Raw genomic sequence first — 23,288 nt, 5'->3', positions numbered from 1 at the left:
TGGATGTTTGTGTTTACAGAAGATTTACACAGAAGTAGCCATGAAATGAAAATCCAAGCTCAAATCCCACCACACCATAATACTGGATGGTGTGTTTCACCGATCCATTGACTTTCATAGAATCATAGAATATCAGGGTTGGAAGGGACCTCAGTAGGTCATCTAGTCCAATTCCCTGCTCAAAGCTGGACCAATCCCCAACTAAATCATCCCAGCCAGGGCTTTGTCAAGCCTGACCTTGAAAACCTCTAAGGAAGGCGATTCCACCACCTCCCTAGGTAACCCATTCCAGTGTTTCACCGCCCTCCTAGTGAAATAGTGTTTCCTAATATCCAACCTAAACCTCCCCCACTGCAACTTGAGACCATTGCTCCTTGTTCTGTCATCTGCCACCACTGAGAACAGCCGAGCTCCATCCTCTTTGGAACCCCATTTCCAGTAGTTGAAAGCAGCTATCAAATCCCCCCTCATTCTTCTCTTCTGCAGACTAAACAATCCCAGTTCCCTCAGCCTCTCCTCATAAGTCATGTGCTCCAGCCCCCTAATCATTTTTGTTGCCCTCTCCTGGACTCTTTCCATTTTTTCCACATCCTTCTTGTAGTGTGGAGCCCAAAACTGGACACAGTACTCCAGATGAGGCCTCACCAATGCTGAATAGAGGGGAACGAACACGTCCCTCGATCTGCTGGCAATGCTCCTACTTATACAGCTCAAAATGCCGCTAGCCTTCTTGGCAACAAGGGCACACTGTTGACTCATATCCAGCTTCTCGTCCACCACAACCTTTTCTGCAGAACTGCTGCCTAGCCACTCGGTCCCTAGTCTGTAGCAGTGCATGGGATTCTTCCATCCTAAGTGCAGGACTCTGCACTTGTCCTTATTGAACCTCATCAGATTTCTTTTGGCCCAATCCTCTAATTTGTCTAGGTCCCTCTGTATCCTATCCCTACCCTCCAGCATATCTACCACTCCTCCCAGTTTAGTGTCATCTGCAAACTTGCTGAGGGTGCAATCCACACCATCTTCCAGATTGTTAATTAAGATATTGAACAAAACAGGCCCCAGGACTGACCCTTGGGGGTAGTCCGCGTGTTACCGGCTGCCAACTAGACATGGAGCCATTTATCACTATTTGTTGAGCCCGACAATCTAGCCAGCTTTCTAACCACCTTATAGTCGAATAATCCAGCTCATACTTCTTTAACTTGCTGGTAAGAATACTGTGGGAGACCGTATCAAAATCTGTCAGTACTCTTGTGTGTAGTGTGGATTACTCCGGGGTCTGATCCTCCAGACCTTAGTCGAGTAAAATTACAATGCCTGGATCTGGAACTTGAGTGCCTCACAATGGAAGACAGAACTGGGCTCCAAACGAGTTATGCTTCAAACATCTCTCTGTCTATGTTCTTATACCATAACATTGGCACGAAGCACCTTGGAGCATGTATCGGAGCAACACCAGTAGAAAAGAGAGTTTTGCAAGGAGTATTTGGTTTAAAAAAAAATCTAAGCAAAAATAAAATGTCAGTAAAACAGTCTTGGCTGTCAGAAATATGCCTGAGATGATCAACAGCATGAAGATTAAGGGCGGATGAGAATTTTACAAATTTTGATGAGAAACAGATTTTATTTCAAATGTTTTTTTTTTAAATGAGAGATACAAGGTGGGTGAGCTCACCAGCTACACAGCTCTCTTCTTCCTGTCTGGAAAAAGCAATCAGAGTGTCCCAATTTGTAACCTCTTTTGTCCAATGCCTGCACAGGTGTTAATTGCCCACTTCACTCTAATTGGTTTCCTGCAATATGGTAACCCCTTACCTTCATCAATCTGACCCACATTGTATTTAGCTGGGACATTCTGATTAGTTTGTCCAGACCTGAAGAAGAGCTCTTTTTACCTCCAGAGCTCATCTATTCCATTGAAGTTGGTTCAATACAAACTATTACCTCACCCACCTTCTCTCATTCATATCCTGGCACCAAGCTGGTTACAGAACTACTGCAAGCAACACTTTAAAATGATATATTATTTTGGTTCCCTTCCCATCTTCCCTACTTAATTTCAAGTGCATCTGTTCAAGTGTTTTGTACTTTGAAAAATACTGTCATATTGTCCTGATAAAGAATCACAGAATCATAGGACTGGAAGGGACCTCAAGAGGTCATTTGGTCCTGTCCCCTGCACTCATGGCAGGACTAAATATTACCTAGACCATCCCTGACAGGTGTTTGTCAACCTGCTCTTAAACATCTCCAATGATGGAGATTCCACAACCTCCCCAGGCAATTTACTCCAGTGCTTAACCACCCTGACAGTTAGGAAGTTTTTCCTAATGTCCAACCTAAACTGCCCTTGCTGCAATTTAAGCCCATTGCCTCTTGTCCTATCCTCAGAGGTTAAGAAGAACAATTTTCTCCCTCCTCCTTGTCATATGTACTTGGATTATTATTATTTAAGGTATATTAGAATGTTATGAATATAAAATATAATCAAACTCCCCCAGTTTCTATGAAATGGCTGCAAATGATATCAGGCTAGACTGCATGACTTTCAGAATCCAGATCTCTGCAATGTCCTATCTTACCTGCATTTCCTGTATGTAACCACAGGAACTTTGTGTCCTCATGATTCCAAGCAACCAAATCCATCTTTACATAATGATCTTTGGCTCAGGATGTGGTCTTTTGTAGGTATTAAAGTCCCACCACTCTACTTTCATTTGGGACAAAGGAGGCTGCTGTTATCGGATTTGAAGATTAATAATTTATTCCCGGAAGAGTCATGAAATACACATTTATTACATTAGAGATTTGATTAATGGAGTTTCTTGTTCTTAACTAATTACAGGTATTTCTGATTCAGTAATTATCCTAAACGTTACCACTCATTTATCTTGGCACTTATACAGCACTGGTCACTATAATACCTGACTCCCAAGAATTAAATGATACAGGCCTAGTCTACACTCGATAATTAGGTCACATAACTACTTCACTCAGGGATGTGGGGAAAAAACCACACCCTTGAGTGGCATAGTTAAGCTGATCTGAGTGCTCGTGTAGACAGTGCTAGGCGGAGGGAAGAATTCTTCCATCAACCTAGCTCCCACCTCTCAGGGTTGGCATAGGTAGGGTTACACTGAAGAGCTTCCGCAGCACAGCTACAGCACTGCAAATGTGCCACAGGAACATTTCAAGTGTAGCCAAGCTCTGAGCCTCTCATCACCTCTAGGCAGTCGGAATTTTATCATCATCTTCATCCTCATTTTTCAAGGGGAAACTGGGCCTGAAGTGACCTATTAAGGTAACACCGTGACTCTGTGCTAGAGATGAGAATTGAACCCAGAATCCATGATCCCCAATACACTGAACTCTTTACAAGATCATTTTTTCCCTGCTTGTGACTCAAATAGTTATCATCACTGAATGTCCATAAAAACATTAGTTACGGCTTGCAGTTAGGAAAAAAATGAACATGCATCACTCAAAGTTATTGCTGGGAGGCTGTCTGCAAGCCAGTCATGTATCTGGATCACTCTGCGCCAGCTAGTTCATCACGTGGCTTGCTACTTATTCTTCACCAGCAGAAATTAATAAAGAAATTGAAAACTTCAGCCAGTTACAAACCTGCTCAATAAAAGAAAACAGATAGATGTTTTTTCTTTGTTTAAGACAAGACTTGTAGATCTAGGGTGCTTTCTGGAGGCCAAGAAGGGGGCGCATTTAACTCTGGTGTTAACAGACACAACTCTTTGGAACTCTGTAGAGTTACAGCCACTCACAGCAATGGCCGCCTCGGGCCTGGAGAACTGCTCTCTGAAATGTGTGCTCTCATGCCGCGGTTGAATTAAACTGGGGTTCGAGGCTGCTGCTCTGATAATGATACACGGGGATAGATTCCCAAAGGGACTTAGGTGTTTTGATACTGATTGACAGCACCTAGCTTGTAGGGACCTAGGAAATCACTGGGATCCCCAAAGCCTGGGTTAGGCGCCTCAGCTCCCTCTCTAATGAATGCGGAGAGATAGCTGCCTCAGACTGGGATTCACACTAGCCAGCATGCTAGGCAGGGAGCCATCTAACCTAGCCAATGGGAGATGCCAAGGCAGGGGTAGGGGGTGCCTCTGGATCAAGTGAAGTCCGCACTCTGTCTGAGGGGAGAAAGGAGTAGATGAGGAACCCCGCCACCTCTGGGGTGGCTGTCCTAGCCAGAGGCCTATGGGATATTCTGCTGTGGGTTTCCCTCCATCTCTCTTGTTGAAGCTGTTCCACAGGCAGGTTTTGTACTTGGAACAGCTCAGCCGTGCCCCTGCTGCCACTAGCAGTGCTACTACGGCTATACTGCTCTTTAAACTCCAGCTAGGGGAACCACACTCCCAGCTCAGACGGCAGATCTACCCAAAGATAATAACTTAGTCCAGGTAAAATCATGCACCAATAGGTCTTAATGGGGCCAGGGTTTTATGCAGGATTCTCAGATGATACGTTCATAGATACATTAGAAAGAGAGAGAGAGAGAGATTGGCTAGACGACAGATATATTTATTCATTTACATTTGTAATTGCAAATGACTTTTACAATAGTTAAAACATCTGCTTGTATATATACCTGTTTAAACTATGCAATATGGTATAATAATGGAGGAGAAGAGAATGGTCCAGCAGGAAGCTGTTCAGGTATCATGGGTGTAGTACAAGACCCTGGATGGAATGAGAGAGAGAGAGAGAGAAAGAGAGAGAGTCACTGTCTATGAAAGGATAGTGGATAGATTATGGTGGCAGACAATCGACTGGCAGACAATCGAATAGATACAAGTTCAGATTTTTAAAGACATTTAGGAGCTCATGGGATTTTCAAATGTACCTAGGCATCTAACATTAAGGGCTTGTCTTCACTATGGGGCTAAATTGGCGGTGCTGTGATTGATGCAGCGGTGTTGATTTAGCGGGTCAGGTGAAGATGCGATAAGTCACTGGGAGAGCGCTCTCCCATCAACTTCAGCACACCACCTCAATGAGAGGCAGAAGCTATGTCGACGAGAGAGCCTCTCCCACCGACATAGACACTTCGGTAAGTCAATGTAAACTATTTCGACTTAAGTTATACAAGTTACGTAACATACATCAAATTACCCTGTAGTGTAGACAAGGCCTAATTAAAATAAATTACTTTTAGGCACCAAAGTGCTTTTGAATATCCCACTATTATTCTAAATACCTTTAAAGATATGTCCCTTGGACACTATAGAAAACAGGTTAGAAAGAGAGTGTGTGTGTTTCGGGCTGGGGGGAGGATGTTTGCTTGGTGATGATAGATAGATAGATAGATAGATAGATAGATAGATAGATAGATAGATAGATAGATAGATAGATAGATAGATAGATAGATAGATTTTTTAATGCCAGATAATCATTTATGATCATCTAATCTGGTTTCCTGCATATGAGAGCGAGAGAGAGAGTGAAAGAGAGAGAAAGCACATAGAAAATTAGTTAAGTAAAAAGGAATGAAACATATTGACTTAGAGGAATACTTATTTAACATCACACACACGTACTCCCTGCCATACTCAGCTTCACCTTCCCCTCTATTACCAGCCCCCATTAGAAATGCTCCCAGCCTTGGGCAGCAGCACACACCTTCCCATCACTTCTTTCCTCAGAGCTTCTTTAACCTCCTTGTTCCTCAGACAGTATATAATGGGGTTGAGCATGGGCGTCACCACCGTGTAGAACATGGACACCAGCTTGTTGAAGTTGACCGAGTCGTTGGAGTAGCTGGAGGTCGGCCGCACATACATGAACATCAGGGTGCCATAGAAGATGGCCACCACGGCCAAATGGGAGCCACAGGTGGAGAAAGCTTTCCAGCGCCCCAGAGCCGAAGGGAGCTTCAGGATCGTCACGATGATGAGAACATACGAGACCACGATCAAGAGGAAGGAGCTGACAATGATGCTGGTGGCCACAATGAAATTGACTGTCTCAGCCTCGCGGGGGTCCCTGCAGGAAAGTTTCAGCAAGGGTGGGGCATCGCAGAAGAAATGGTTGATCTCGTTAGGCCCACAGAATGGCAGCTTGCAGAGGGAGACCAGAGGTGGAACATTGACAACAAAGGCACCTACCCAAGAGCATATGGCCAGCCGAACACAAACCCTGTTGTTCATGAGGATCGGGTAGCGCAGCGGGTTGCAGATGGCTAAGTAGCGATCATAGGCCATGATGGCCAGGATGAAGCACTCGGCAGTACCCAAGGTGATGAAGAAGTACAGCTGGGCAATGCAGCCGGCATATGAGATGGACCTGTCTGTGGCCAGGAAAACCTGCAGCATCTTGGGAACAATGTTGGACGTGTACCAGATCTCCAGGAAGGAGAAGTTGCTGAGGAAGAAGTACATGGGGGTGTGGAGGCGGAGGTCGAGACGTACTATTGTGATGATGACGATATGTCCAGACAAGGTCATGAGGTAAATGATCAAGCCCACAAAAAAGAGCAAGAGCTGCAGCTTCTGGAGGCTTGGGAAGCCCAGGATGATGAAGTGGGTTACTATTGTTGTGTTCCAACCCCCCATAGCTACATAGTGTCAGATCTGTGGGGTTAAAACAAAGAAAAATACACAATGGCTTATTAGAATTAAACACATGATTAATTAAAGTGGCAGGAAGGTGGGGTGGAGAGAGAGAGAGAGAGAGAGAGAGAGAGAGAGGAGGAGGAGGAGGAGGAAGAGAGCCTGAGACATAAGCCCTTGTAATAGAGGCCTGGTATCAGGCAGGACCTGTTTACAGAATTTGGCAAGAACAGGGCTGATATTGCAGAAATACATATTTCTAAGAAGTGCTAAGCACAGACTACTTACGCAAACACATTCCAATATTTAGTGGTACGAGAACATTCTGATATCAAAGATGGTACAAAAACATTCCCCAAGGATAACAGGAACATACTGACTCCTCCTAAAAGACAAGGTCAGGATAACAGTATGTAATAAAAATGTTTTAATTGAACCAACATGTATAAGGTGAGGAGTAATAACTAGCCAGGTCAGGGGGCAGTAACTAATCTGATTGTTTTGTCCAGCCAAGGGGGGAATGGAAAGTCCCTCCATTCACTGAGCTGTGTCCATTGTCACGGGCATACATGTCTTAGTATCCTCATACAGTCTGCCAGATGTTATTACCGTGCTTTGGCGACAATAAACCTGGCCTGGTGCTTTCGTATCTTAACGGATCTTGTGGTCATTGGGCGGTTCACTCGACGTCTGCTATGCCGGCTGTCTGCGCAGAGGTGGGGCAGCACACACAAAAAAAGCACACACATGCAGTGAAACATTTAACAACAGAGAGAGAAAGAAAGAGAGGGGGCGTGTATATAGATAGATAGATAGATAGATAGATAGATAGATAGATAGATAGATAGATAGATAGATAGATAGATAGATAGATAGATTTGAAGCATTACATTCTTTCAGTTAGGTAATGGAAAGAATGGATATCACTCTATCAAATCAAAACCAATCAACACATCTGATTCTTTATAATGAGTACCTAGATAGACAGATTGCTGCGAACTTAATTTGGTATAAGACTAGAATCGGGCTTTTATCCACAACAGTGGTGATCTCATTTAATTCAGTGACTTCAGTGAAGCTATTCCTGATTTATAGCAGTGTAAATAAGAGCAGATTCATGTGCTCTGAATGATTGATAGCAATTATGTGAAGAATAATTCTGAATAACAAATCTACTCAAGAACATAGTTATCTGCTTGCAAAATAGGTTAAATTCTCTAAGGCATAAACTCTGCCCTCAGGTATATCAGGTAAATCTGGAGGAACGCTGTCAATTTCAGTGGAATTACTCCAGCTTTACACTGGTTTGACTGTGGCTAGAATCTGATCCCACATCTTTCCCTGAAGTCCAGATTCTTTCTCTCACAGCACATTTGCCCTTGAGTAACCCATTGATTGCAGCTGCACTACTCACAGGTGTAGGTACTACGGCAATGTGACTGAGTGCTGAACCTCTTCAGCTATATACCCCTGTAATTCCATTGAAATCCCCAGTGCAAAACTGCAATAGTGGAGTGCTGGATCAAGTCCCTTGTGACAGAGTTGGGATTGGGAATGTTTGTATTTGGAGATTTCGTTTTCAGACACTTCTAGTTTATGGGAAAGCACAGTAAGTATCTTTTTGTTATATCTTCTAACATTCCATCCAACCATCTACAATTCAGTTCTGCTTAGACTCTGCAAAGGGGGAGAAAAGTGCTAATAAAATCATGATCAGGAATGCAGGAATGCTTCATGGGATTGATTCTCATTTTAATGACCCTGGTTTACTTTGGGACTGTCGAAGGAACCTCTCAATATGATTTAGGTGCCTAACTCGCTGAAACTGCTTCAAAAATCCCAACCTTCATTGGCTAAAGGCAATTTTTTAAAAAGTATTTAGGTGCCTAGTGGGATTTTTTAAAAAGCACCTTGGTGCCTAGCACCTGTCCTAGATGCCTTTGAAAATTAGGTCCCTAAATACCTTTTAAAAAGTGGCCATAAGTCTTTATAGAGAGATAAAACACACATTGCACCATAGTTTAGATTAAACGGAACTAGAAATATCAAAAAGCAGAGTTGCTAATTTAAGTACCCAGGCACACCTTTTGCATCTGTTGAGGATGAGGACTGATGGGTTGAAAATGGAGTGTTCACCCACAGGCGATGTGGTTCTTTTTGTCTTTTATCATTTTTCTGTGTGAGTTCATGCAAGAGCGTAGTGATTGCCTGGTTTCACCCACATAGTTTTTATTGGGGCATTTGATGCACTGGAGGAGTACACCACATGTTGTGATAGGCATATGTAGGACCCATGGATCTTGAAAGATGTGTTGTGTGGGGTGTTGAGCCTAAGAACCTAAATTCATAACTCTGCTTCACACTAGAAGCCATGGGCTGAACAGAGACACTGGCTTTACAGCTCTTTACAACAATTTGTAGCACACCCCACTGCCTGCTAACCATTAATTGCCCTCTTTGGTTCTAGTGGTCTCTTAAAGCTTGTGTGAACGCCTTACGTTTAACAATCTGTCCCACCTTGTATTTAGCTTGGACACTCTTGTTACCTTCTCCAGACCTGAGGAAAAGCTCTGTAAAGCTCAAAAGCATGTCCCTTTCACCAAGAGAAGTTGGTCCAATAAAGGATATTACCTCACCCACCTTCTGTCTCTCTAGAAGTTCTTTGACTCTCTCCAATAATCAATATTCTTTAAATCCTGGTCTACACAAAATTATAGGGATAGTATAAGTATGTTGATTAGAGGTCTATTTTTAACTGATACAGTCATAGCTGTACAGCCCCTAATATGGGTGCAGCTATACCAGAATAATGGTGATTTATACCAGTAAATCTTATTCCCCTTCCTGAATGGCAATAGCAGGTATATATACAATATATACAGTAATGGTGTAAGCACATTTATACTGCTATAACTGCATCCACACTTGGAGCTGAACTGCTTTAATTATACCAGTGTAGACAAAGTCTAAATTTCCCATTCAAATCAAAAGGAAACTGTCCATTTACTTCAATGGCCATTGGATTGGACCAAAAAAGAAGACATCTAGTAAATGAGGTCTAGTGAACACTTACGCTTTCCACAATTTCTACAGATCAGCTATCTTGCTGCAGTGTTGTTCGTCTCCCAAAGATGCACCTAAATAATAATATTAATAATAATTCAAAGACAATGAGGAGTTTTAACATCAACAAGCATGTAATAACATCAGGAATTGATCAGAAAGGTTAGGAAAAGTCTTGCATTCTCGCAATGGTGAACTTCAGAGAGAAACAATGGACATCACTTTGCCTCACTTAGAGTGACAGTATGCAGGCATAATTTAAGTGGAACAACTTTTGTGAATAGAGAAGGTCGACGTTTCCTATTTAAATCAAAAGGAAACTGTCCCTTATATTCAATGGCTGTTGCACTGGATAAAAAAAAAATGACATTTTTAGAAAATGTTGCCAAGTGAATACTTACTTTTTTGAAAATTTAACAGATCAGATATTTTGAGGTGGTGTTTTGTGTTTCACAAAGATACACCTATAAAAATAGTTCAGAGCAAGGAATTTCTTCAAGAAACATGTAATATCATCAGTAACAAATCAGATAGGTTAGGGGAAAAAAACATGTATCCACACGATGTTGAATTTCGATTACAGGCCTTGCTACACCTAATTTGAAGTGACAGAAATGGGGAGCATATAACACTTTTTCTTCTAACTTCCCCTTGGGTCCCTCGTCCCTAAAGCACCATCCGATCATCATAGGAGGATCTAACAGTTAATTAGCTGTCAAACCAATTGGGAACACAGAGGGGCGGATTCTGAGCTCAGTTGCTCTGTAAAGACCCAATCCAGTGTCTGCTGAAGCCAAAGCTCATCCATCCATCTAAATCAATGGGTGTTGGAACAGCCCCAAAATCAAGAATAGCTGTGCTAATCTCACTGTAATTACTCCAGATTTACGCAAGTCTGCAACAGCTCACTACGGGTGGGTGGGTGGCATCTAAGGGCCAGATTTTCCTCTCACTTACAGTGATTCAGTACCACTATTGACCTCAGTGGAGCAACTCCTGATTTACAGTTGGGTGAGTGAGAGGGGAATGAGACACCATGGTATCCTCCTACTAAATTTCTGCCTCCTGGACTGACTTGTGGACCTTTTCCCCAGTCAAACAAACCCGCCTAGAGTAGGAAACCTGTGAAGAGACTGGTGGGATGTCATCTCAGCTTTCAGCTGATACTTTCACTGGGTTTAGAGCCTTCTCTTCCCCCAGCGTGAGATAATGGGGATGAAGGCAGAGGCGGGATCTGTCCTTGTGTGAAGGGGCATGTTAGTGGCTGTGGGCATGGAGACATTCCATCCAATAAACTTACCATTACAGTACGGCTTAGTTCCAAGGTATGTCTTATGTTCCTAAAAGCTCATGCTTCAGGGTTTCAGTCAGGCACCTGCAGAGGTCAGGAAGGAATTTTTTTCCTGCAATGTATTCTGGGAGAAGGTTTTTTATTTTTAGTCTCCTTCCTTTGAAGCATCAGGGATGGCCATGGCTGGAGATGGGACATTGGATGGAGAAAGCCAGGGCTCTGAGATCGCACCAAGCATTCTCTCACTCAGGTGCTGGGCTGGCTGGTTCTTGTTCACATGCTCAGGGTCTAACTTTTGGCTCTTGACACAGTCCCACATGATATTCTCATAAGTAATCTGGAGAAAGGTGGTCTTGGGGGAACTACCATTAAATGGATAGATAATTGGTTAAAAACTGTAAACAAAAAGAAGCTATTAATGGAATTGTATCAGATTGGAGGGAGGTCTCAGGTGGGGTTCCACAGGGATCTGTTCTGGGTCCGGTGCTGTTTATCATCTTTATTAATGACCAGGACGTAGGAATAGAGAATATACTGATCACATTTGCATAGGACACAAAGCTGGTGGGGAGGGGTGCAAACACTTTGGAGGATAGAGCTAAAATTCAGAGGGATCTTGGTAAATTGTAGAATTGGACTCTAGGCAACAAAATGAAATTTAACAAAGACAAATGTATGGTGCTGCACTTAGGGAAGAAAAAAACAAATGCCCAAATACAGACCGGGGGGTAACTGGCTTGGCGGCAGCACTGCTGAAAAGGATCTAGGAGCTGTGGTGGATCACAACCTCAAAATGAGTCAGCAATGTGACGCTGTTCCAAAAAAAGCAAATGCAATTTTGGGTTGCATTAACAGAGTCATAGCATGCAAATTATGGGAGGTGATAGTACCACTCTACTTGGTGCTTGCTAGGCCTCAACTAGAGTACTCTGTCCAGTTTTGGTCACGAATGTATAGAAAGGATGTAGAGAAACTGGAAAGGATCCAGAGGTGAGTGACAAAGATGATCAAAGGGATGGAATGCAAGCTGTATGAGCAAAGGCTGAAGGAATTGTATGTTTACTTTGGAAAAGAGGAGAGTAAGGGGGGATATGATATCGGTCTTCAAATACTTGAAAGGCTGCCATAAAAAGATGGAGAAAAAGTGTTCTCTCTTGCTACAGAGGCCAAGACAAGGGGCAATATGTTCAAACTACAGCATAGCAGATTTAGATTAAATCTCAGGAAAAACTTCCTAACTGTAAGAACAGTAGGACAATAGAACAGATGCCTCAGGAGGTCCTGGAAACTCCTTCACTGGAGGTTTTCAAAAGGAGGCTGGACAGTCACCTGTCTTGGATGGTTTAGACACAACAAATCCTGCATCTTGATTTTGTGGATATGTCTACACTGGAATAAAAGATTTGTGACAAGTCCGCAGTTGGCCCGGGTCAGCTGGCTCAGGCTCTCGGAGCTCAGGCTGTGAGACAATAAAATAGCGGTGTAGCCGTTCGGGTGGGGGATGGAGCCAGGGCTGTGAGACCCCCATGAGTGGGGAGGGGAAAGGGGCAGATACACTACATTATATATGGGGAAGCAAATGGGAAAAGATGGGAAGAGGCAGCTATACTGTATAATGGGCACTAGGAGAAGCAGAGGGTGGGGGCAGGGAAGGGACGGCTATACTGTATAATGGGTACTAGGAGAAGCAGAAGATGAGGCGTGGGGAAGGGGTGGCTATACTGTATAATGGGCACTAGGGGCAGCAGAGGGTGGGGGAAAGGGGCGGCTATACTGTATATTGGGCACTGGGGGCAGCAGAGGGTGGGGGGTAAGGGGCGGCTATACTGTATAATGGGCACTAGGGGCAGCAGAGGGTGGGGGGAAGGGGTGGTTATACTGTATAATGGGCACTGGGGGCAGCAGAGGGTGGGGGAAGGGGTGGTTATACTGTATAATGGGCACGGGGGCAGCAGAGGGTGGGGGGAAGGGGCAGTTATACAGTATAATGGGCACTAGGAGAAGCAGAAGATGAGGGGTGGGGAAGGGGTGGCTATACTGTATAATGGGCACTAGGGGCAGCAGAGGGTGGGGGAAGGGGCGGCTATACTGTATAATGGGCACTGGGGGCAGCAGAGGGTGGGGGGTAAGGGGCGGCTATACTGTATAATGGGCACTGGGGCAAGAGAGGGTGAGGGTGGAGGGGGCAGCTGTACTGTATAATGGGCATCAGGGGCAGCAGAGAGTGAGGGGTGGGGGAGGGGTGGCTATACTATATAATCGATACTGGGGCAGCAGAGGGTGGGGGTGGGGGAAGGGACGGCTATACTGTATAATAGGCACCTGGGGGAGGCAGCAGAGGGTGGGGGTGCTCCTCTAATTTCACATTACAATATTTCCCTAAGAACAGTATTATTATAGTTTCATTATTTCAGTATTACCATCCATGTCTTCCACCACTTCTCTTTGGTTGAAATGATTCTATTCAGTTCAGTGGAGCTACACCAGACTCCATTAGCCGGCTCAGTATGATTAACATCTAATTAATGCCCAGGAGGCTTTGGGTCTGTAAGTCTCTGGAGCTGGCCGTATATTTTCACGTCAGCCACCTGCAGAGGCTACTTATCCCTTGAGCACCGCACTTTCCTTTGGGAGGCAGGTGGAGATGAGGGGGGGCAGTCAAGGGATGGTCATAAATGGTGTCAAGGGATTGAATTCTTCAGTTCCTGCCATTGTTAGCACAGAGCAGTGTAAATCCCTGTTGGCAAAGGCAATGAACATCCTCAGAACAGCTAAGAAGAGTAATTAATATCAAGAGTATTAATTATTCCAACAATGTAGCTGAGCTGTTTGCCCTGCATTTGTGAGTGTGGCCAGGGCAAGAGACATTCCTGGACCTTGCATTGTCCCTGGTCATCAGTCCAGTGTTCATATGGGCCCTGGTGCTGAAGCCTCATTGACTTCAATGGGAGCTGCAGCTGTTCATCTGGAGAAGAAGGGCATGAATAATTCCCTGGGGGGAGCAGAATCTTTCCCTTCCCACAGTACTCCCAGGACGTTTCATGTAGAACAACAAAGATGATGCAATGTCCTTTAGCTGTCGCCACTCAACATTTCCCTGCCGAGTTGTTGCTGTACTTTGTGTCTCTAAAAAACAACAGATAATCCCCTCCCTGCTCTTCTGGGCCTATTTGGAATCCAGAGATCATGTACGTTTGTCTCTGAAATTCACATGAACGTATCTGTACTTGCTTCACCCTAAACACTACAGTCGCATCTCACTGGTGTGGTTACTATTGCCTTGGGTTCCATCACACAGGACCACAAAGCGCTTTAGCAATGCATCAAACTGAATGTGAAATAGTAATGTACTTGGTGGTCTCTGGATCCGAGCCCTGAAATGCAGCCACCTCTTATGGGCAAAGGTAGGATTGCCAATTTGGGTTGGACATATTCCTGGAGGTTTCACTCAATGACAAGATCTTTAATTAAAGATTAGTCTTTAATTCCTGGAGACTCCAGGACAATGCTGGAGGGTTGGCAACTCTAGGCAAGCCAACATAACACTGTTAAACAGATGATTAAAGCAGGAAGGTGAGAACACCTGATGCAAAGTGGGAACTGTGTCTACGTCTACAGTGAACACCCATGGCTGGCCCAGCTCAGCTGACTCAGGCTTGCAGAGCTTAGGTTGTGGAACTGTAAAATTTCTGTGTAGACGTTCAGGTTCTGGGATGTCTACACATTTATAGGGTCCCAGAGCCCAGGCTCCAGCCCCAGCCCAAACATCTACACCACAATTTTTAGCCCCACAAGCCAAGCCCCGGGAGCCTGAGTCAGCTGACCCAGGCCAGCTGGTGATTTATACCAGTAAATTCTGCAGGGCTTTTATTCCAGTGTAGACGTAACATTGTTGCCCCCTGCTGGAAGAAACTATTACAAAATACTGCCACTAGCTAGTGCACACCGCTACACCTGTGAACAGCACAAGAGAAAACTTGGTGGCAATAGATGGGTTTGCATTATTGTATCGCATCTAAGCCATATAACTTCCACCAGAAATAGCATTGTGACAGCATGGACCAGCGTGTTCCAAACTGAACCCTCCACCCCTGTTTCCTACAGTGATGCACTGCCTGGAACAGTGCTGGGATGCTGACTTCAGCAGGCCCCAAGAGAGGAGAATGCCCCCAACTGATAGTCTTCATCTACCTGAAGGGGGGTTCCAAAGAGGATGGAGCTCAGCTGTTCTCAGCGGTGGCAGATGACAGAACAAAGAGCAATGGTCTCAAGTTGCAGTGGGGGAGGTCTAGGTTGGATATTAGGAAACACTATTTCACTAGGAGGGTGGTGAAGCACTGGAATGGGTTACCTAGGGAGGGGGTGGAATCATCATCCTTAGAGGTTTTTAAGGCCCGGCTTGACAAAGCCCTGTCTGGGATGATTTAGTTGGTGTTGGTCCTACTTTGAGGAGGGGGTTGGACTAGGTGACCTCCTGAGGTATCTTCCAACCCTAATCTTCTATGATTCTAGGATTCTATGCTTTATTTACACACATGCACCAGTTCTGGAACAGATGTGGGGAAGCAGCATGCAGGGCCATTCCTTCTCCCAGGAATCTTGGTCCAAGAGCAATATCCAATTCCCAGGGAGCAACTCCACCTCAAGAACTGACTTTGTGCCCAATGCACAGAGCAAACTCTCCTGCTCATGCAGTTCTTTGTCTCCTAAAGTTGCCTTCATGGCAAACCTTGCATTACCCAGCACTAACAACCCTGTATGTCTTCCCAAGAGTCAAAATTTGCGCACATGCTAAGGAGAAGAAATTGGAAGACTATGGTGATGCCTGACATAACATTTGATGATGATGATGATGATGATGGTAGCCCCTAGGAGCCAGGACACCACTCTACTAGGTGCTGTACAAAAGCAGAAGCAAAAGCCTCAAAGAGCTTTCTGTCCAATGTATAGCTGGTAGAATCAAACCACCTTGTTTATTTTATTTAAGCTTCCATATACAAAGCTTTAGGGATTGTGTCTCCAGGGATGCTGTTGATCTGAAAAAGATGCACTCCCTATAAATCGCTCAGACAACAATAGAATATCAATTCCTACGTGAAAGTGTTGCCATTTGTTTCTTTACACTGCTGAGAACATGTTGCAAAAATCCCGTGCTGTCTCCTTTTACATTTCTGTCCATCTCTCCCTGCCTGAGGAGGTCATCTAGATATTCCCTCAATACCGGTTCCTAAAGAGTTTTCATTTGTTTCCCAGGGCAGATTGTGAAGCACAGCACCGGGTTCAAGTTTTCTATCTTGAAGCAGTCGTGGAACTTTAGTGTGAGTATGTAAGTACTGCTACATTCCTATGAAGAAATTTGAAAGCCTTGAACTATGGTCCTCACCCAGATAAAATTCTTTTGGGGACTTTTCCTTGGTAAGAGATATGGCATCAGGTCTTGAGTGGGGTAGTGGGGTGGAGGGGGTAGGGATAATCACTTAAGAAGACCAGAATGAAGGTGAATGAATATTTAGGCTTGGAGGAATTCAATTTTTATTTTTATATAACTGTGATGAGAAATACTGATGTTTATCTTTAAGCATTTCCCCCCCCCCCAGTTTTTATTGATTTAAATTTTCACAGTTGTGGGAAGTTAGGGTGGGTCAGACAATAATCATTGAATGGCAGTAGAAGCTGAGTGTGATGGGTTGGATCACAGAAACCCCCTTGGGGACTGCCACCTGATGTGCTTTGACTAACTCTGAGTCTGTTTTCCCTGCCAGCTTAGGACTTTAGTGCCCTGCCTGGTTTGAGCCACACACGCTTGCCTGTCTCAAACCCAGACCCAGGTCTGAACCATGTCCCCTAAAAGCTGCAGGCTTAAATGAAAACAGTTTAAGAAGTGTTCCTGTCTCTAACACTCAGATGCCCAGCTCCCAATGGGGTCCAACCCCTAAATAAATCCCTTTTACCCTGTATAAAGCCTATACAAGGTAAACTCATAAATTGTTCGCCTTCTATAACACTGATAGCGAGATATGCACAGCTATTTGCCCCCCCCCCCAGGTATTAATGCATACTCTGGGTTAATTAATAAGTAAAAAGTGATTGTATTAAATACAAAAAGTAGGATTTAAGTGGTTCCAAGTAATAACAGACAGAAAAAAGTGAATTACCAAGCAAAATAAAATAAAACATGCAAGTCTACACCGAATAAAGTAAGACAATGATTACAGATGAAATCTCACCCTCAGAGATGTTCCAGTAAGCTTATTTTACAAACTAGTCTCCTCCTACTCTGGGTCCAGCAGTCACTCACACCCCCATGGTTACTGTTCTTTGTTCCAGTTTCTTTCAGGTATACTTTGGGGGTGGAAAGACTATCTCTTGAGCCAGCTGAAGACAAAATGGAGGGGTCTCCAGGGGCTTAAATAGACTTTCTCTTGTGGGTGGAGACCCCCTCCTCTCCCCTATGCAAAATCCAGCTCCACGATGGAGTATTGGAGTCACATGGGCAAGTCACATGTCCATGCATGACTCAGTTTTTACAGGCAGCAGCCATTGCCCACATGCTATCTTGAATGTCTCCAGGAAGACTTCTTATGTCGATTGGAGTCTTCCAAGATCCATTGTCAGTTAAGTGTTTCTTGATTGGGCATTTAATTTGCACATTCCTTTCTCAAGAAGCTGACCAAATGCTTTACTAAGGCTACTTAAACTCAAATAAGTATACAGCCAATATTCATAACTTAGAATACAAAAATGATACATGCATACAAATAGGATGAATATATTCAGTAGATCATAACCTTTACAGAGATATGTTACATGGCATATGTAGCATAAAACATCCAGTTATGTCATATTTACTTTCATAAGCATATTTCCATAAAGCATTACGGGATGCAACGTCACACTGAGATTCAAAAAGTTAAAGCTTTATAATCATTAAAACACAAATTGTCAACATCACATGTCAAAATGTATGAAGTAAATATCTTTAAATCAAAATCTGTTAAGTTCTCAAGCAGCATTTTCTTTTTTTACTTTTCCTGTCAGTAAATTTTTATTATTATAGATGGAAATATTTTTGTTTGTTTGTGTTTATACAGTAAAATTGATGTTTACCTAAAAACTCTAATCCTTCCCAGCCTAGCTACATTGGAGTAGTTCTCAAACTGTGCTCCATGGAATCTTTCATTTCGGTCCATACAATGAAAGCTTGTGATAAATAAGTTGTGTTTGGAAGGCCTGATCTTATGAATAGGCTTGGCAGAATTAGATTTTTTTAAATAATTTTGACAGATTATAACCCACTAGATTCTCCTCCCCTCACAGAGCTGGTGATGGAACCCAGGGAGTCCTGATTCCCAGCCCCCCGGCTCTAATCCACTAGACCCCACTCCCTCCCAGAGCTTGGGAGAGAACCCAGGAATCCTGGCTCCCACTCACTCCCAACCAACTCAACCCTATTCCCTTCCCAGACCTGGAACAATATTAATAACTCTACCACATTTACACCGGCCACTCTCTTCATTTCTCCTGAAGATGACAGAGTCGGTGTAAGATGGAATGGGCAAACCAGTCCGTTGTGACTGAATTCATCACCGCTGGGTTCCCCAGCCTGAAGAAGATCAGGGTCCCAGTTTTCTTGCTGGTCTTGCTCATGTACACGGTGACCATAATGGGAAACATGGTCATTATCTTTCTCACTAGGACTGATCCCAGCATCCGCACCCCCATGTACTACTTCCTGGGCAACTTCTCCTTCCTGGAGATCTGGTACACCTCAGTCACAGTGCCCAAGATGCTGGCTGACCTATTGGTGGAAAGGAAGGTGATTTCCTTCAACGGCTGCATCTCCCAGCTTTATTTCTTCCTAGCCCTGGGTGCCACTGAGTGTCTCCTCCTGGCAGCCATGGCTTATGACCGCTACTTGGCTATATGCCGCCCCTTGAGGTACACAGCTCTCATGAGTGGCATGGTGTGCGTCCAGCTCACCACCTGGTCCTGGATCACCAGCTTCCTCCTGCTCTTGGTGCCAGTGATCCTCATCTCCCAGCTCTGTTTCTGCGGCCCCAACGTGGTGGATCACTTCTTCTGCGACATCTTGCCCGTGCTGAGGCTGGCCTGTGCCAACACCTGCCTCAATGAGATGCTCAGCTTCTTCCTCTGCTCCTCAGTCATCCTGGGCTCCTTCGTGTTGACCCTGGCCTCCTACGGGAGCATCATCACCACCATCCTCAGCATCCCCTCAGCTGCCGGGCGCAAGAAAGCTTTCTCCACCTGCGCCTCGCATCTGACAGTGGTGGCTGTCTTCTATGGCACAGTGACCTTCATGTACGCCCGGTCCACAAGGAAATTCTCCTTCCAGCTTGACAAGGTCGTCGCAGTCTTCTACTGCATGGTCACCCCGCTTCTCAACCCCATCATATACAGCTTCAGGAACCAGGAGGTGAAGGAGGCCCTGAGAAAAGCCCTGTGTGGCAAAGGGAGAGCCCTAAAATGACACCAATGGAGGCAGAAAAGGCTGAACCAAATACAGGGAAATTGGCAAGCCTGCCAGTAAGGAGTGGAAGGTATGTCTGCTTTGTATGGGGAGTCCACAATCGTTTGCCAGACTGACTGCAGACCCACCCCCCAAGCTGGGTGTTCAAAAGGAGCCTAAGGGAGTTAGGAGTCTAGCTTCAATGGAATTTTGGTACTTAACTCTCTTCTGCTTCATGGAAATTCCCAGCCTTCTTTCCTGGATTGAAATGTTCATTCGGGCAGTATGACAGCACTGCCTTGCACTAGTCCTGCCTCAGCATGAGAAGGTGGGCTAGACAACTTCTTGAGGGCCCTTCCAACCCTTCATCGCTGTGATCCTACAAAGCAAAGGGCGGAAGGCTAGTCCGGTGGCCCGGCCACTAGGATATGATGTAAAAGAGTTGGCTTCAAGTTCCTGCTGCTGGTGACTAATGGGAGTTAGGCACATAGGTGAAAATGCCACTGAGTGCCTAAATACCTTTAAAAATCTACCCTTTGGGGGGCCTCACTTCCCTACCTCCCAGGGATGTTGTGAGGATAAATATGTTAAAGATAACAAGGCACTCAGGTATACTGTAATGGGGGCCAAATAAGTACTTTAGCCAGATATAACTATATTGCAATAACCCTCTTGTTATTTTTAACATCTAGTTCTATTGTCCTTTTCTATTTCTGCATATATCTGTGCATATATGGTCTCTCTCTATATATAACCCATCCCAGGTGTTAGGCTGTTAATAAAGTTTGTCTCTTCATTTGTTTTGTCTCTTCATTTGTTTTCCCCTATGTTCTGGTGGTGACTAGTTTAAAATATCAGTAGCAACCCAGGCTGGAACTTTCAAAGGGACTCTAAATCCCATTGACAGTAAATAGAAGTTGGGGGTAGGGGCTGGATTCATAAAGAAACTAACTTTCAGGGACCTAGAAAATCACTGGGATTCGCAAAGCCTGAGTGAGGGTTGAATGGAGGGAGATAGACAAGAAAAAAAATCAGTTTCAGGTTGAAATGAATCAATATTTTCCCCCAAGATTTTTACATTTGGCCATGCAATGATTCACTCAGCTGTAAGTGAGGGCTCTGGAAACTGGCTGTCTCAGGAGAGAGGAGGACTCCATGGTTCTTTATTTTCAAGTGGGAGATTTTCAAAGGTCTTTAAACTTCCTTAGTCTCTTTTAAAAATTCCAGCCTGGAATTCCTGGCCTCTATTAGTTGAGTGAAAGCAGATCTCCTTTAGCTACCAGCAGGTCCCTTATTCTCTTCTGGGTCCAGCCCACAGAGTGGGACATAACGCAATTATGAACATATGACACAGTCCTGGCAGTTACAAAAAAGGCTAATATCATTCTGGGGTGTATTAACAGGAGTGTCATACATAATCCACGGGAGGAAATTTTCTTGCTCTACTCAGCACTGGTGAGGCCTCAGCTGGAGTCTTGTGTCCTGTTCTGGGTGCCGCACTTAAGGGAAGATGTGGATAAATTGGAGAGTCCAGAGGAGCGCAGCAAAAATGAGCAAATGTATAGAAAGCCTGACCTGTGAGGAAAGGATAAAACAACTAGGCATGTTTAGTGTTGAGAAAAGAAAACTGAGGGGTACCTGAGAACAGTTTGCAAATATGCTAAGGGCTGTTCTAAAGAGGACAGAGATCCATGCTTCTCCATGTCCACTGAAGGCAGGACAAAAACCAATGGGCTGGATCTGCAGCAAGGGAGATTTTGGTTGATATTAGTGAAAACGTTCTATCTCTCAAGGAAGTTAAGCTCCCAGATCCTGGTGTGCTGACACAGGAAGGGCTAATGCTGCACCCTGCTTCTCCATGGGGCCACCTGGGCCGCGGCAGGCTCCCGGACGGTCTGCCTGGCACCAGCCATAAGAACTAGGGGTTAGCTTCACAAAGGGACCTAGGCATGGGGATGGTGAGATTCACCCCAACTAACTTCTAGGTGCCTAGAAAATCACTGGGATTCCTCAGAGGAGCCTGACCTGGCAGGCGAGCTCAGAGCATGCTTACAGGATCGGGCCTCACAGGTGAGTAAGGTAGAGGAACCCCTATATTACCCTGTCACTCTGGGGCTCCTGCAGCTGGATGCCTGGCGAGGGGCTGCAATGCACATGCCCAGAGGCAGAAACATAGGTGCTGAGGGAACTTTCACTGCAAAATTCAGATGCTGAGTGAGTTTAGGATCCTACAGATTTCAAGGGTAGCTGAGTGGGGGCTTTGTGAATCCCGGTGGGGCCTGCTTATGGGATTTAGGCACCTCATGTGGCAGTGAGTTGCCTAAGTCCTTTTGTGATGTTAGCCCTTGGTGCCTAATTCCCTTAGGCCCCTTTGACCATGACAGACTCTGTTTCTGTCCGGGTCAGATTCTCTCCTGCTGTAAATTATTTCAATGGAGTGACGTCAGTTTATATCAACTGAGGAACTACCTATCTACCCTCCCAACTTTCTCACCAGCTTCCTTTCTGTCCCATCACACAATCTGGCTGCTGTCCGTGTAAGAGCCTTCTTCCATACCAGACCTCACCCCATCCCAGCCAGTGTCCCCCCATCCCACTCCCCAATTCCTTCCTCCTCCTCACCCCCACTCCTTCCTCTGTAGCCCCCACCTTATAGAACTGTGCCTCTGGATTCATACACCCTCCGTCCGTTCATCCGGCAGTGGCCTACTCCCCCTGCTCCCCGATCTCTCCTTTTCTCCAGTTCCTGCCCTCTGATACTCTTTTCCCATATCTCATTGCCTAGTTAACTCTGTGTACAGGGGGAGTTCCAGAACGGGGCCTTTGGTTTCCATTGTTACACTGATCCCACCTGAAAACACGTGTTCCCTCTCTAGGACACTGGCCTTAGCCTCCTCTACAAATAGGAACAAAGAGTGAGCCAGTCGTACAGAATAGAAGGCTGCATTCTGCAAGTCACAGACTCTGCAGAGGATTTGGGGTCTTCGTGAACAAGGCACTCAACATGAGCACCCAGCAGGGTGGCATGGCTAAAATGGTCAAGGAGATGCTTGGATGTAGAACAAGGGGAGAAGAGAACAGGAGTAATGAGCTGATAGCACTTCTATACAGAACAGCGGTGAGACCAGGACTGGACTATTGCATCCAGTTTCCGTGTCCACTTTAAAAAAGGATCTAGAAAAGAACTGGAGAGAGTGCAGAGCTGAGTCACTGAAATGATTTAAGGGCTGGAAAAGAAGAAAGTAAGAGAATTAAAGAGCTCAATCTCTTTCACTTTCTAAAACGAAGATCCAGAAGTTACTTGGTCGAAGTGCATGTGTACCTTCATGGGGAGAGGCTACTGAGTATTTAAGGGTTGTTTCATCCAGCAGAGAAAGGAGTAATAAGAACCAATGGCTGGAAGTTAAAGCCAAACAAATTCAAATTAGAAATAAGGCCCACATTTCTCTGTGGGGGTGGTTAACGGCTGGAACAAACTCCCAAGGGAAGTGGTGGATCTCCATTTCCTGAAGTCTTCAGCTCCGGAATGCATGCATTCAGTCAAACCCAAATTAATGGGCTCAATATAGGAATAACTTGGTGAAATTCTGTGCCCTATAATATGCAAGGGGTCAGACTAGTCTCTTCTGGCCTTAAAATCTATGAATGCTGTTATTTATCAGTGAGTTGCATAACCCATGTTTAACGCTGTAAAGCATTTTGCCCTATAATACACTATTCAAAGAGCTGCTCTACCGGACCATCTCCTGTGGAATCCCATGGGCCTGGTTGAGAGGTCTCAGCCAGGCAAGACTGAACCCAGCTATGTATGAAAAATACTTTACTAAATAAAGTTCATTTTGTTATCAGATATTTGTAACTAACCTATCATGATGCAAATTGCCTCCCATTAATTGTA

At 44.7% G+C, this 23,288-nt stretch overlaps 3 protein-coding genes across 3 annotated transcripts in view; 2 read left to right on the top strand and 1 right to left on the bottom strand.

The window, feature by feature from the left end:
* The window catches only part of LOC135886051 (cytosolic phospholipase A2 gamma-like), a 979,292-nt gene that overhangs the window by 490,854 nt on the left and 465,150 nt on the right, over window positions 1-23,288 (top strand). The window contains 1 exon segment of the mRNA XM_065413941.1: window positions 16,196-16,207. Coding sequence (XP_065270013.1) covers window positions 16,196-16,207 — 12 coding nt within the window.
* On the bottom strand, window positions 5,592-6,572 carry LOC135886874 (olfactory receptor 6P1-like). The gene has a single exon (XM_065414661.1). The coding sequence runs from the start codon at window positions 6,570-6,572 to the stop codon at window positions 5,592-5,594; it is 981 nt and encodes a 326-aa protein (XP_065270733.1).
* LOC135886873 (olfactory receptor 6N1-like) lies at window positions 18,470-19,411 on the top strand. Its single transcript, XM_065414660.1, has one exon. The coding sequence runs from the start codon at window positions 18,470-18,472 to the stop codon at window positions 19,409-19,411; it is 942 nt and encodes a 313-aa protein (XP_065270732.1).

This window comes from Emys orbicularis, chromosome 12, assembly GCF_028017835.1.
Source record: "Emys orbicularis isolate rEmyOrb1 chromosome 12, rEmyOrb1.hap1, whole genome shotgun sequence".
Lineage (NCBI taxonomy): Eukaryota > Metazoa > Chordata > Testudines > Emydidae > Emys > Emys orbicularis.
Note: the sequence above shows the minus strand (reverse complement) of the source record. Positions and strands in the feature narration are given on the sequence as shown.

Bases quoted from the DNA above. Each gene is read 5' to 3' on its own strand.
- LOC135886874 (XM_065414661.1), bottom strand. From the start codon at position 6,572: ATGGGGGGTTGGAACACAACAATAGTAACCCACTTCATCATCCTGGGC.
- LOC135886873 (XM_065414660.1), top strand. From the start codon at position 18,470: ATGGAATGGGCAAACCAGTCCGTTGTGACTGAATTCATCACCGCTGGG.